Genomic DNA, 16178 nt, shown 5'->3' with positions numbered 1-16178 from the left:
CTTACCAATGTGATATGTTCTGGAAAGGAAATCTCGAAACCCGCCAGATGAAAGATCCACATGTAAAAGAAGCCAAAAATCAAAGAACATAAAAACAAATAGCACTGCCAGTTCTACACCCAGAAATATTAATTGGGAGGGGTCCAAAGTATTTGAGGAGGTCCAATAGGTCTACCTCTACATAATATGGAACCTGTCTTATACTGCACGCGAAAAGACGATAATAATTCTTACTTACTGTCACCTATATTTTTAGAAAAAATGATAGAACGATTATTTCTATAAGAAAAGAAAGAATACATGATGAGGCGTAAAATAAAATATTTAGCCTACATCAATCGTTTCTCTGTTAAACAAGTATAGTTCATTAAGAAAGTCTACAAATGTTAGTCAAGTTTCGAAATATTTGGGAGGTCCGGACTTGGTGGACCTCCCTCGTGGCTACGCCCCTGAACATTGCTAACGTCCCAAATTCAATGTGGCGTTACCCATCATACAGTTTTATGTGGAAATTATCAAGAGTATAAAATATACTTATTTTATAAAAGAAGTATGTTTATACTAAAATACTATCCACAGAGGGGGGGAGGGAGCGATTCTACATACTGACTTATTAATATTTGACTCACAAATTACTGTAGAAGAAGCCCTCATTATCAATATAAGCTAAGAATTAACTTGTAAATGCGGGTCTACTTTCATTTGTTTTCTCCTGTACTAGTTATTTTCTTTCTTATTTTGTAATTCTGCAATCACTTTTTTTTTAAATTGTCATGATATTGATTTGCTTCAGTATGGTCCCGTAATTTAAAAATATGAACAACAACAATTAATAAAAACAACAACAACAAGAAGAACAACAACAAGAACAACAACAAATAAACAACAACAGCATAAAAACAAATTCCATTTGTAATTGCTAGTGAAAGAAAATTCAGAAATCTTATTTAGCGCGAAAATCCTTCTCGTTCACTGGAAACCTTGCTGTGTTGCAGAAGCACTGCAACGACCAGTCCCTTTAACTTCTGAGATAGGGGAAAGGAGACTTAACATTTGCTCCAATTGCCGCGCTGACGAAATCTGGTCGTTGTATGCTCGCTGCAACACAATATAAATTATAGACTCTGTTGACTGATTATTTTTCGCTTTTTAAAACGGAAACGCTGTTTTTCACTACTATTGATAATAATATTTTTTTCTTGAAATACTTTGGTCGTTGCGCAACGCTGCAACACTAACATTATCCGCCACTGGTAAGAACTAAAGTATATACTTAAATTGGTGTTAACGACATTTGAGGCCTCGTTACAAAATCCTTTGTCGTCTCGTTATCGAAACGAAACGAGATACAAGCAGAGTCCCCCACTGCTACTAAAAGTATTCCACTTTATCGCTTACATTTCTCATGGCTTTCGCTTTCCAGTCTAATCATGCCATGATTTTAAAACGAGTTAAAACGAGCTGAACGAGCGAGCCATTTATCAAACTCGACTCAATTTGAAACTTGACCTAAAAAACAGCGACTCGGTTCGGAACTTGGCTCAAGAAAATTACGTTTGACTCGACTCGGAACTCGATTCGAATTCGAGTCGAGTCGAATTTTAGCTCGACTCGTACCCATTCCTAGAAGGTTATTCCTAACGTTGAATTAAAGGAATGACGAATTTTACAACAGAAATTATTGCTCCTCTTTGTTAATTCTTCCTCGGCCGGATTATATTGGAGGGGCAAGGACCCCATCTCTAAATATTGGGGGGGGGCAAAAGTGTTCTGCCCCCCCCCAAAGTCGGCGCCTATGCTACTGGGTATAATGGGACTTCGAAGCAATAGTTGAAATTGAAGTGTGAAACGTTTAAAAGTAATAGAGAAAAAATAAAACTGGAAAAACGCGGTTTTAGCCTCTAATTCACCAGTCCAAAGAAATCCATTAGATAGGAAATTATTACTACTGATACCTCGTGCCTTCTGATTTTAGGTAAATTTCCTATTTAAGTACATGCCGGAATGGATTTCTTCTTGGAAAATAAATCACGAACAGTGGCGGATCCAGAAAAATAGTTTGAGAGGAAATTCACTCAGAAAGCCTTTTTTTTTTTTTTTTTTTTTTTTTTAGAAATCACAAGACTTTGGGAAACGGGGTCGGGGTACTTGAAGCTTATACGCATAGGAACGAGTAACATTAGATTTTTAAAAAGAAATCTTGCAATTTGGGTGGGTTTCAGCCTAAAAGCCTAAAACTCACTAAATCTTCCACTAGTTACGGTTGGAATGATAATCTTGGACATAAAGAGCAACCAAGGCAAATCAGTTCACGGGGATTTTTTTTTTCTGTTTCTGAGTTGGCATTTTTGTGGGACATGTGATAAACTATCAGAATGTAGTTCCTGTGCCGGTACTAAGTACCGATACCAGTATCATCATTCTAATATCAATATTTGTTAGACTGTGTGCAGTTTAGTGAAGGAAGTGAAATCTATATAAACACTGGAGGAAAAACATTGTACAAAAACATTATGTTCTTACGTTGAACATACATGAGGTGCAAAGTATCCTCACGTGTGGGGTTACTTTACACCAAAGTTTATATTTCAATAACCATGGTCATTCTGAATGTTTACTAACGCACTTGCGTGAATGTTTTCCTTAGCGTTTGCAGTTTAAAATGCAGTGTTCTAAATCATTACATTTGTAAGTTACATGCGATTTTCTTTCAAATTCCTTACATGTGGTACAAAGTAACTCCGTCTTACGGTATTTTTCTACTTAGGCATCCACAATCTTCCACATTAAAACTTTAGTACATTTGTTTTATAATAATATAGATAATGACTTCCCCAAAAACTATGAAGAAAGAAAATCAATTATGTATGACGCAACAATACTCTTTATTTGTGCGAAATGATGAGGCTCAATACCATTATAGGAATTAAACAAATAGTTGAAAATCATCATCATTATCATAGGTATTTTGCCTTTATTGGCAGGTCACTTGCCGCAGCTGAGAAGCTTCCATGCTCCACGGTCCTCCGCTAACCTCTTCGTCTTCGCGTATGATCCTTCTGTTTTTATATCATCCATTAATTGTACTCTCCTTCGCCCCCTCTCTCTCTTTCCCGCCACCATACCCTCTAGGACGTCCCTCATGATACAATCTCTTCTTAGGCAATGTCCCAACCAGTTTCTCTTCCTCTTCCTAATAATATCTAAAAGTGTTCTTTTCTCACCCACCATTTCTAATACTCTCTCATTCGTTTTCCGCTCGACCCAACTAATTCTTTCCATTCTTCTCCACACCCACATTTCGAAGGCTTCCAGTCGATTTTCATCACCTTTACGTAATGTCCACGTTTCCGCCCCATACAGTACAACACTCCTCACGAAGCATTTTATGAGTATTTTTCTCAACTCTTTATTCAAGGTCCCACAGAACAGACTTTTCTTCCTCCTAAAAGCTTCTTTCACCATTCCTATCCTTGCTTTTATTTCACGTTCGCATTTCATGTTATTACTAAGAATACTACCCAGATGTCGAAAACTATTCACTTGTTCTATTTTCTTACCTCCTCTTTTATATTTGACACAGATCCCTTCGTTCCAATCACCATGGCTTTTGTCTTTCTAACATTTATTTTCATCCCTTATTCTTCAAAGCCCTTTCTCATTTTTTCTAACATTTTATTGATTTTATTTTCAGATTCTAAAACAAGCGCCATATCGTCTGCAAATCTTATGCATCTAATCATTCTACCTCCTACCGAAATGCCATCATCATATAGGCTCTTTTTCACTATGTCTTCTAGATAGACATTAAATAGTGTTGGCGAGAGGCAGCATCCTTGTCGAACTCCCCTTCCAATTGCACTCTCTTCCGTCAGTTCTTCCCCTATCCTAACACTTACTTGTTGTTTCATGTATAAGTTTCTTATTAGTCTTCTATCTTTCCATTCCAACCCTATCTTCGTTAGAACTCCCAACAACAATTCCCAATTCACGCGATCAAAAGCCTTTTCTAGATCAATAAATATAACATACACCTCTTTCCCTTTTTCTATAAATCTTTCACCCATCGCCTTTAATAATCCAATTGCATTTCTTGTGCTCTTGCCTCTTCTGAACCCGAACTGCTCCTCCTCAACTTCTTTATTTGTTCTTTCATATGACCTTCTGTTCAGTATTCGGAGCAGAATTTTAGCTGCATGAGATATGAGACTAATAGTTCTATAATCCTCACATCTCTTTGGGTTCGATTTCTTAGGCATCGGTATCATGATCGTTTTCAGAAAGTCTTTTGGCCATTCTCCTGTTTCATATATTTTATTGCATAGTCGGAACAATTCTTTCTTTCCCTTGTCTCCTATATTTTTAATGAATTCGATTGGTATATTATCTATTTCGGTTGCCTTTCCATTTCTAATCTCGGATATAGCCTTTTCAAACTCTTCCCTAAGAATACTAAATCCTTTATCATCCTCGCCTACTTCATTTTCTACTTCAACATTTAGGCTACACGGTCTATCCCTACTCTCATATAAGTCTTCAGCGTATTCTTTCCAACTTCCTATGACCTCATTTCTCTCGCTGACTACCTTCCCATTCTTATTTTCTACTGCCATCATAATACCGCTTTGTTTCCTCCGAAATTCCATAGATTTCACCTCCTTGTACATTTCCTCATATTTCCCAACTCTTTCTAATTCTTCTATGTCCTCGCATTTTCTTTTGTAAAATTCTTCCCTCACTCTGTCTGTTTCTCTTCGTAATTCATTATTTAACTTTCTGTACATCTTTCTGCCCTCTTCTGTATCAACCTGTTTCAACATCTTTCTCTCCCTCATTTTCTGCAACATCTTCTCTGTAACCCATGGTTTCTTAGCAGTTTTGTGTTCGCGGTAACCTACTGCTTCTTCTGCAGCCTGCTGTATGCAACGTTTAATATGTTCCCACCGTGCGTTACTACCTGCACCTATTCTTTCCTCGTTTGAACATTTTTCTTCGAATTTTTCAACGAAAAGATTTCTAATTTCCTCGTTTTATAGTTGAAAATAGACTAACAATAATAAATAACAAATTGAATATAATGAAGTTTCAAACCTTTACACCATTAAGGTGAAATGGACAAGCCAAAAGAAATCAATTTCACCTCTCTTTTGTGGCAGTCGGACTCAAATCATCACACTTATCCCCAGAAAGCACTTTTCAAATAGGATTATTGGGGAGGACAGTTCCCCCCAGTTCCAAGATTGGAGGGGACATGTCCCCCTCATCCCCCGGGATTTGCGTCAGTGTTCACATATCATATAACCACATTTAAGGCTCGTTTAATACAGTTCACAGTTACCATGTTGGAATGAAAGTGCTCCCATTAATCGACACCATGCCGTAAAGTCACTAACACCTACTGGATCACTTGCCAGTAAATGTCGATCATCGATATAGCGAAGCGTAGAAAGATTACTGCTACTGTGCCACTGGTGGCAGGGTTTCGTCGAGTCGAAAAATATATCTTGAGTCGGGGTATTGAAGCTACCACCGCGTAGCAGCAAGGACTTCATCTTGGCCCGCTCTCCTTCGATTCGTCTCGGAGATTGGCGAAGGGACCAACACGAACTATCGCCAGTTACCTATGTGCATGCGGTTATTATTGTCCTGTATTATTTTTTCTCGACGAATTGTTCCTATAATGAGCTTCGGGGATCAAGAGTAACCCCTGTCTTTACATCATGAATTGAAAAATCTTGAGATGAGTGCGTATAATTGTATGAATTTAGATGGCAACCTCCACCGACCATTAGAAAGTGAATATGGGAGAATTATGAAATAAAGTAAACAGACGCGCCTCATTTTGTTATAAAATTACATGGCGAAGCATTTTTATCTGATCCCAAATAGTTATCGTCGAATATGCACGCTTAAAGGGGTACTCGAATTGGTAAAATTTAAATGATTTCAACGATTTATCCCTGTACAAGTCATGTTTTCTCTATCGTCTCCGTGGTGAAGTCGGAAGAAGGCGCGTCTAGTAATCACAAGGCAGTGATTTATCTACACTCCCCCTAACACCCCCTTCAGCACCCTCCTAAAATTTTCGGACACCCCCGAAAATGAATTCCTTACACTCCCCCAACTAGGGGAGGAGCAATATTAAAAAGATTCATTCTCGTTCTGCCTAAGGCCCTCCAGAACTCTGTAGAAAATATCTTAAATGATATTACTTTTAGGCAGAACGGAAATTCCCGTTCCGCCTAATCTTTGGAGACAGGGAATTATATGCAAGGAGGAAATTTTTAGGGAAATGCAGCACTGAAAAGCTTGCGTCTTTGAATGCAGATCGGAACTCATGCATAAAATGGCTGTGGTAACGAGGGCTGTAGTATAAAATGGGAACTAAATCCAAGCATTCAAAATGCAAGAAAAATTCTGACGAGTACAAAATCCAAGGGACAAAATTACAGGAGTATATATTGGATGTACCAAGACACACCCTATATGATTATTTTTTCCCTTCAATTGTCATATATTCAAAAATGTTATCTGTATTTTTTCAGCTGAAATAATTTTTTCTTTAAATGCTGAAAACTCAATAAAACGTAAAAATGTTATAATAATAAAAAGGACAGATTAGCTTTAATTACTGTCACACATACCCATATGAGAAGTTCTGGGTATTCCTATTTATTATACTTTTAATACATTTGAAATAGGATTTAGCATATTACAGTAAGACCATTCGTTTTAATTAAGAAAAGTAACTGTGATGCTATTTGATTTTAAAAATGTCGTTCTTGTGTGGTAGCATATAGCAGTCTTTCATTTTGAGTATTGTATAAATATTTATTTCAATTCTGAAATACTGATCAAGATTTATTTTAGCAAAGATGAAACTGTGAAATATATACTTACTATAAAAGTCTTACGTCTTTTATTGGGATTTCAGCGTTTTTTTAATGTTATTTTTGTAAAGTGAAGAATTTCAGATAACCTTTTACATGCAATTGTCCTTTTATTAATCTGCGCCTATGACTGTCGCTTGAATTTAGTTCGTTTTGTCGGAATTTTCCTTGGGATCTGTCCTCTTGAATTTTGTCCTGTATTCGTAATAATCTGTTTGGTAATTCTAACAGAGGCTGTAAGAAGAATAACTATTTCTTGAAGTTTCATCATAAATTTTAGACGTTATCCTTGTTGCTCTCCTCGGAAAAATGACCAGGATACAGTTCTTTATCAGCAATGTTATTCACATCTACTTTGGTAAAGATGAATGTGATTTTTTAATTAAAATAAATACCTGCAGGCAAATGGAAAATTGGTTGACTCAGTTGCAAGAAAGCCGTTTGACATTGTAACTGAAACGAATATAAAATAAACTTAATTCGGTATAATACAGGCCCGTAGCCAGCCTAAAAAGGTAGGGGGCCCAGTAGAAGTTAGGGGGGGGGCGACCCGACCATATTATAGTTCATTTGCAAGACTACCGTGAAAATTTTAGGGGGCCAGTGAAAATTTAGGGGGGCGGCGCCCCTAGCCCCCCGTGGATACGGGCCTGGTATAATATCAAATTTTTTCACACCAAGATTTTATTCAATTTTTCAGTAGTTCATCTCTAACATGCTAAGTGTCGCAATACGTGAAAGGTGCCACAGTTCACATCTTCAAGATATGTTTGGCCATATATTAAATAAACAATGCAAGAGGATGCATAAGGCAACTCTTAAGAAAGAATGTTAGTGTTCTGAATCACAACTCCTTTTTCAGCATCACCTTATCAGCTGATTTGTCTTATATACATAATTTTATACTATATGAAATAGTATCATATATACTTCTATTTTCATATTTATATTGTCAATGTAAATAGCAGCAATACAAAATATCAATATCAATATTGAAATACTTGTATGCTTTTTGTACTGTAGTTTCAATCAAATCAAAAGGTCAGATAATCGGGGATAAGGACCATCTTCGCGTCCTTTTGCATTGTATGGTTAATATATGGCCAAACATGTCTTGAGGATGTGAAGTGTGGCACCTTTTACATACTGTGAGCAATGACGATTTTAGCAGGTAGGCTGGGTAGGCACGGGCCTATCCAAAAATTTTGAAAAATATATAAACACTAAAAGATACAATAAAGAGTAAATATATTTTCCACTTTTTATATTAATCTTATATATAAAAGAGAACGTACAAATCCTTTGTTCCCTCATCACGCTAATACGGCTGAACCAATTTCTTTCATTTTTGGGGGGTTATTAGGATTTGGACCCTAGATGGTTTTTATCATATCACTTTAATTTTTAATTACCAGTGTCTTGAGATAATTGACCATTCAAGTGTCCATAACGTACAAATCCTTTGTTAGTTCATCATAGGTAAAAATAAACGTATTTATATGCAACCCGCATGACCGTGTCACTCGGCGGGTTAACATAAATGACAGGCGATATAATGTTAACATTTACTGCAATCTACTATGGTTTTTATCATATCACTTGAAAGCGAAAAAGTAAAAATTATCTAAGTAACAAAGTTTATTGCGTTCTGGGGTGACCGCAGCGAAGCGGGGCGGGTTAACATAAATGACAGGCGATATAATGTTAACATTTACTGCAATCTTCTATGGTTTTTATCATATCACTTGAAAGCGAAAAAGTAAAAATTATCTAAGTAACAAAGTTTATTGCGTTCCGGGGTGACCGCAGCGAAGCGGGGTGAACGCTGCTAGTGGTAAATAATTATTTAATAAACAGCATCAACCATTACTGTAAAAGTAATTTCCTATTGTCATTAATCAACCAAATATGCATGTGTGTCCATACACCAGGGAGCGAGCCTACCCAAAATTAAAATCCTAAAACGGTCACAGACTGCGATCCTTAGCATGTTGAAGGTGAACTACTGGAAAACTGAATAAAATTTTGTTGTGAAATAACTTGATACTAGACCGAAGTAGTTTGTTTTATTTTCGTTTCAGCTACAATGTCAAACAGTTTTCTTGCAACTGAGTCAATCAATTTTCCATTTCTCTGCAGGTAGCTTTTTAAAATCACATTCAATTTTACTGAATAGATGTGAATAATACTGTTAATAACAGAACTGTATTTAGTAATTTTTTTTTTTTCGAGAAGAACAAGTAGAATAACATCTAAAATTTATGATAAAACTTAAAGAAATAGTTATTCTTCTTACAGAATCTGCTACAATTAGCAAAGAAAAATTCTCTTTAAGAAATCCCTCTCTGGACAGAATTCCTCGGCTCGAAAGATTAGGCAGAACGCGAATTCCCGTTCTGCCTCAAGAAAATATATTTTCTACAAACTGCTGGAGGGCCTTTAGTCAGAACGGGAACACATCATTAAAAATCTTGTTATTTTGATTTTTTTTTTTTTTATTTTGAATTCTTGTTTTTAAGTGGCAATAGAATAAAACAACTTACTTTCGACAAGATAAATTTTCAAGCAAAGCACGCAACGTAAGATTGAATGGAAATCAACCTTTCCACGGCTGTGATCGTCACAACAACGTTTGATCAATCGATTGCCAACGATTTCATCTCGATATCACACCAAGTATGAAAGTCGACGCTAATTGGCTCTGGCTAAGGAAGGAAATCCAATGCAATCGTTCGTTGCATCAACGAATTTTAAAGTTTGTAATAATAATAATAATAATAATAATAATAATAATAATAATAATAATAATAATAATAATAATTTAAAAGACGATAATAGTATATTACGTTAATGCAAGATTGCACCCCCAAATTATTGAACACCCCCCCTAAGTTCAAAATTGTGAATAAATCACTGTCACAAGGTTGGTGGTTCGCACCCAACGTGGCGTATTTTTTTAGTGCTGTTTAGACTCATCTTAATGTAAACAAATCACACATATAGGCGATTTAACATTTTTGGGGAGAATAATTTTGTGGTTCATTGGCGTCTCTGCTGCTGGTGATATAATTTTCAAAACGAAAGTGGATTCACCGCGAATTGTCGATGCGGGGCCGCCAATTTTTGGCGTAATATCGCTACTTGCCCATTGGTGATCCACCAACGCTTACGGCATCGGGCATAGATACGTTCCGTTATTTATGTAAGTACTGGAATACAAGGAGAACCTTTATTAGAACTGATTCCCTGTCACTGAAGTGCTTTCTCATAGTATGTAATTAGTCAAACGTCTACACAATTTGAGCTTAAAATCCATCTCGAAGAAAGGCAATCAAGCGTTCTGGTACAGAAATAATAACAACCATTAAAGGATGATTATCACATAAGTACTTCCAGGTTAGTATTATGTTGTACAGGTCTAATATAAATGATACATTCATTTTGAAAAGGCTATGTTTTCTAAAATATTACACACGTAGACACATGAAATATATATGAAAAGAACTAGAATTTCACCAAGTTTATACTCTCTACAAATGTTCAATATGTGCTTCTTTGGTGACACGACATTCGACCTCATTCCATACATTTTGTAGCATAGTCCTGTCAATTTACTGCACTGCAGCACTGATGCTTTCTTTGAGCTCGACTAAGAATTGCCATTGTGCAGTACGCAAACAAAGGCCTTTAACGCACCCCCACAGAAAAATGTCGTAGGGCGTTAAACCAGGAGATCTGGGAGGCCAGGTGCATGTCCCTTTAAAAAGCAACCAGTGTTCAGAGCCCTGCAAACTCAGGCCCGAAGACGGCCCGGCCCGGATGGATCTGTATTTTGTGCCCGGCTCGACCCGATCCGGCCCAAATCTCGAGCCGGGCGGAGAACGGACCGGGTACAAACTAGCCGGACTCTAAACTGGCCGGGCTCTAAACGGGCCGGACGTAACCGGCCTGAGAACAACCAAATCTTATAAGTCAATCCTTCAATATGCAATGGAAAATGAGAAATGTATCGTCATAATATTGCAATGTCTATTTGTCCTTCTCGAATGTGAAAATCGTGTGAAAGGTTAACCAAGGTTTTTTTTTTATTCTGTCTGTCTATTTGTTATCTGTGCTTGCTCTGTCCAACCATATTTATTATACAATAATACAGCTCATGGACGTAAAAGTCTTATACTACACTCATTAGTGCATTACGAGTAACAGAAAAGATATGTAAAACTACTACACCGTTTGTAATACTAAAACTACAACTATTACTGCTAATACTATATTACGAATGCTAGTGCTAATTCCACTATTGCTGCCACTGCTACTACTATTACTACTACCACTACTGCTACTACTCATTACTATACTAACATGACAGCGAATACCACTACTGCTATTGTTAGTAATGCGAAAACAAAACAAAGAAAACGAAATCTTTGAGTTTTAAGGCCCACAGTTAAGGCGGCTAGGCTAAAGGAGACAGTGATGATGAGAAATAAATGAAGTGGTGGAATGAATAATGTGGGAGGAAGCGGGAGAACGCCTAGAAACCCCCCCACATGGTGTTTGTCCACCACAAAGTTCACTTGTCGAGAGCTGGGATCGAACCAGGACCCCTTGCACCAGAGGTGAACGCTCAACCACTGAGCCATCGTTCCAGGAACACCTAATCGACAATGGCGTCTTGGTGGTTTATTTGATCATTATATTTTGTTACATTTGTAGTATCATACTACAAATATAATTTAAAAAAGAAGAATTTGAAATACTTTAATAACTGTTATGTGAGAGATTCGGAAGACCGTTGAACAAATTAAATAGAGAATTATATAAGGTGAAAAGCCTGTTAAAATGGGTTTTATTACTTTAAATAAATTATCAGTGCTTCGAGGTGGAAAACTCTCACACAGGAGAGAGACCAACAATAATAATAGAAATAAAAAATCTTAAGTAAATGAGAAACCATAATATTTTAGAACAATATTTATCTTCATTATTTGACTTAAGTAACAAACTCATTGATTACGTGTATTATTGTACTAGTCAGTGGCGTATTTAGGGGAGTGGCTTCCGGGCTTAAGTCCCCCCCCCCGAAATCTTACTTAGTATAGTAAAGTAAATGAAATATCTTGCAGAATTTTCACATTTAAAGGCAATGTCCCCCCGAAAGTTAGCAAAGCCCCTCCCGAAACAAAATCGTAAATACGCCACTGGTACTAGTATTGTATTGTTATGCTGTGTCTTTTATGTGTTTTATTTGTATGTATCTATGTATTTTGTTTAATAATATTTGTTTTCAAATTTTCAGATTAAGGAATAAATAGAAGATACAAGGCCTGATTTAATAATAAGGAATCAGACCCAAAAAAAAAAAGCCTCACACCAAGCTTTTGGGTAAGATTAAAACGAAAAAAAAAAGTAGAGATAAAGTGCTAGAGAGATTATAGAGAGTTAGGGACAGATGCGTCTAAAGAAAAAGAGTATCATACTATGAGCAATACAGGAACATGTAACACCATTTGCTATGTGTTAATTGCTAATTGAAGATTAATACAAATTGCTCTGATCTTATGAACACGCCAGTTCACGGTTTTGGCCTCCGTGGTCTAATGGTAGCGTACTGAATTCTACATAGTAGGTCAAGTACTTGACTTCATCATACGTTCTTTAGGTAACTACGCCTCAGGCCGTATGGATGATGACGGGATGAATTGGTGGAATGAAAACAGTGGGAGGAAACGGGACCACCCCGGAAACTCCCACGCACACGTTGTTTGTCCACCAACAAGCTCATATAGCATGAGCAGGAATTGATCCGACAACCTCTAGCAGCAGATATGACTGCTTTACCTACTGATCCACCGTTGTCCCTCGTAGATCAAGCATCACTTTACATTCTACACAGACCTGCCATAATAACTAGTATTTCTCCGTTTTTTACTGTACTTAGAAGGTAAATTCTGTACCACCAGACATGTCAACTCTGACGCAAAGTCGTAGCAGTTATAGTAGTATTCTGAGTTGTCATAGTAGTAATAGTTAGTGCTCTCAACGGGTCGGGTCGTGTCGAGTTGAAGACCGACCCGACCTGTGACCCGAATTGACTGACCCGACCCGATTGACCTGACCCGATAACCCGACCCGTCAACCCGATCCGAGTTGACTCGATTGACCCGAGCTGACCCGACTGACCCGACTGACCCGACCCCCCGAGTTGACCCGACCCGTTTGAGAGCACTAGAGTAGTAGTAGTAGTAGTAGTAGTAGTAGAAGTAGTAATAGTAATTGTATTACAGTACTTCGCAGTCTTAAATAAAGAGTCAGTTTCCCAAACATATTATGATTAACATAGGCTGACAACATTAGTTTCCGATCCGTCTTTCAGTGTCCGGTTCAGTGTCCGTATAGCATTTGTATCCGACCCGGAATGTGCCCGGCCTTGATATTACTTGATACGGGCAGGGCCGGTGCCATGCCGGGTCGAACCGGGCGCGGCCGGCCCGTGCAAGGCTCTGCCAGTGTCCTTGAATTGCCGATACCACCACAAAATGCTTTGTTCACATGGTGGTTCTTTTCCACACACTCTTCTCAAAGCGCGTTCCACAGCCATAACAGCATATTCAAGCGCACACACCGCCACACCGCCGCACCCGATCGGAAAGATAATGGATTCGTGCTGCCACACAGTACAAAGCTGGTGAAAATGAAATGAAATGAAATCTTTGAGTTTTACGTCCCACGGTTATGCCGGTTAGGCTAAAGGAGACGGTGATGATGAGAGATGAGTGAAATGGTGGAATGAAGAAAGTGGGAGGAAACGGGAGAACCCCGAGAAAACCCACGAGCACGGTGTTTGTCCACCACAAAGTTCACTTGGCGGGGGCTGGGATCGAACCCGGGACCCCAAGCTACAAAGCTGGTGATTTTGTGATTCTTTTCGTATATGTTTCATGTGTATACGTGTAATACATGTGAAAATATAGCCTTTTCAAAACGAATGAATCATTTATGCTAACCCTGTATTTTGATATGCGCTCTATTCGTTCAATCTGTTGTTATAGGAGTCAGATTAAGGTTTTTATTTTCTTATTCCAAATATACGACTGAATTTTTCTGTAGAAATATTTAATTGCTTTTTAATATTCTTTGTATATGTCCGCATCATTTTCTCTACTATCAACTATAGTAAATATTGACTTACCTTGTTATTTGGCAAGGGTTTGTTCGTTACAACGACCTTGTACTCAGTTGAATTGGTGAGATAACCTATCAGAGCGTTAGTCAGTAAGTTCAGTGAAATAGGTGCAGCATGAACAGCTGTATGTGAATGACACACAATGACACACAATTTCTCTTCTTCTTTATAGAAAATAGCACCAACGATGTATTTGGATAAAAGATTAATTATATTTCTTTCGGCTACCTTGGCAATATGTCTGTGGATTGATCGAGATTTAACAATTTGCAGTTTCGTATCGGAAGGTAAGTGTTTAGAGTACCAACGTAACAATTCTTTGTAGTCATCAGTAGCATGTACAAACGCTACTGTTTCACCATATGCTTTCAGAGACAATGTTAGTTCCTTCTCCCTTATTGGATAGCCCGGGTAGGTCAAACAAACTGTTAGCACCAACAGAACAACACTCATCAGAGCCTTCAACAGAAAACAAAGTGTAAAATTACTTACATGATTTTACTTGAGACAACACAACAATAAAAATAAACTCTCGACCATTCCAATTGAGGCGTTGGATGGCGTAAGTCACTTTTGAGACATTTTTAGATTTTGAGATTTTTATTAGAATCTATATAGAAAATTCGAACAAAAAGTACCCTGCCCTGTTGTGAATACTTTACGTTTCTAAGGTATGTTGCCAACTCGGAAAGTGCAGAGTGTCAGAATATAGACACAGATCTCCTGTATTTTCAGTGAAATAACACATAATTGAGGAACTGAAAGGAAAAGTGGTGCTGGTCATTTCTAGATATTGAGATACATATTAAAATAAATACAGGAAATTCTACAAGTATTATAGATTTTTATTCCTATATAACTAGACGTTTATCTGTGCAGACTCGTTATGTAGGTATAAGTTCATAAGTTTGTGAACAGGTCTTCTCGGGCTAGCAGCCAGGTAAATACTGTTATATCTTGCGGCGTTTCGAGGGCTGACAGCGTCCTTATCTTCAGGCGAATATGATGGTGCAATAGAGTGTATGGAATATATATATACTCATCTATGTATGATTGGAATCTTCTGATTGGTGGTTGAAATGGCGGCTTCTGATTGGTGCTTGAAATGGCGGGATATGATTGGTGTCCATGTTTTACTCAGTTGGAATCCTGTGTCTCTGTTAAGGTTCGTTTTTTTTCTTGTGTGATTGCAACGGCTTCTTTTATCCTCCTGTCCCAAACTCTTGAGCATTTTGCTATTATTTCGGTATCTGTCAACAGAATTTTATGTTGCTGTTTGATGCTATGTTCAGCCAGTCCGGTTGATTTTTCTGGTTGATTTAGCCTGAACTAACTGTTGTGTTTTTTGCATCTGGCTTCAATGGTTCGTCCTGTTTGTCCAATATATGATTTACCACATTCACATGGAATGCGATAAACTCCAGAGTTCGGAATTTACCTGGCTCCTAGCCCGAGAAGACCTGTTTACAATACGTCGCCAGGAAAGCTTCAATAGATACTTCATAAGTTTGTTGAATTACTTGTATTTTCTGTAATAAACATTTCAGTATTTAAAACGGCGAGTAACATTGACTTACGCCACTTGGGCATCCAATCCCTTGTGTAACAGCAGCGCAACAGTAAATAAAACTAAAAGTAAGTCATAAAAGGCAAAGTGGCAACGCCAGTGCAGACAGAAACAAGAATATACAATACTGTCACAGTACATTTTTTTATGCTAGCCAAAGCTAGCTACCTTTTACAGGGTTACGCCCTGTTTTAGGGAAGTGCTGTGAGGAGACTGAGGTTTAAAGGTCGGGAGGTGGTCTAAGTGCTTTATTACATCTTTATTCGTTGAAATGCTGGACTTAAGGAACTTTGCGTTCCTTAACATTTGGCTTGGAGAAAGAACGTTCACAGTTTTCATATATTGATAGAGTGATGAATACATTCCAGGAATGAAAGACTTACATACATTTTTTAGTTGTTAGGGATTACAAAATAACAAATTATTAATTACAACCATTTATGATTGTTATTTTACAATAATAAAAAATAATAATAATGAAATGGAAAGTGGGATTGTCAGTACTGAGAAAGTGATGGAAATAGCATACATAATA

General features: G+C 37.5%; 1 protein-coding gene across 3 annotated transcripts in view; it reads right to left on the bottom strand.

Annotated features, from left to right (window-relative positions):
* Positions 1-16178, bottom strand: part of LOC145663173 (ATP-binding cassette sub-family A member 17-like) — a 379444-nt gene that overhangs the window by 148311 nt on the left and 214955 nt on the right. For all 3 annotated transcript variants that reach the window (XM_081729505.1, XM_081729507.1, XM_081729508.1), the window contains one exon: positions 14083-14535. In XM_081729505.1, the coding sequence (XP_081585631.1) occupies positions 14083-14535 (453 nt within the window). The remainder of the gene's footprint in view (positions 1-14082; positions 14536-16178) is intronic.

The sequence above is a fragment of the Thermobia domestica genome, chromosome 10 (genome assembly GCF_964235325.1).
Source record: "Thermobia domestica chromosome 10, izTheDome1.hap1.1, whole genome shotgun sequence".
Taxonomy (NCBI): Eukaryota; Metazoa; Arthropoda; class Insecta; order Zygentoma; family Lepismatidae; genus Thermobia; species Thermobia domestica.
The sequence above is the reverse complement of the archived record's forward strand: the minus strand, read 5'-3'. Positions and strand labels throughout refer to the sequence as shown.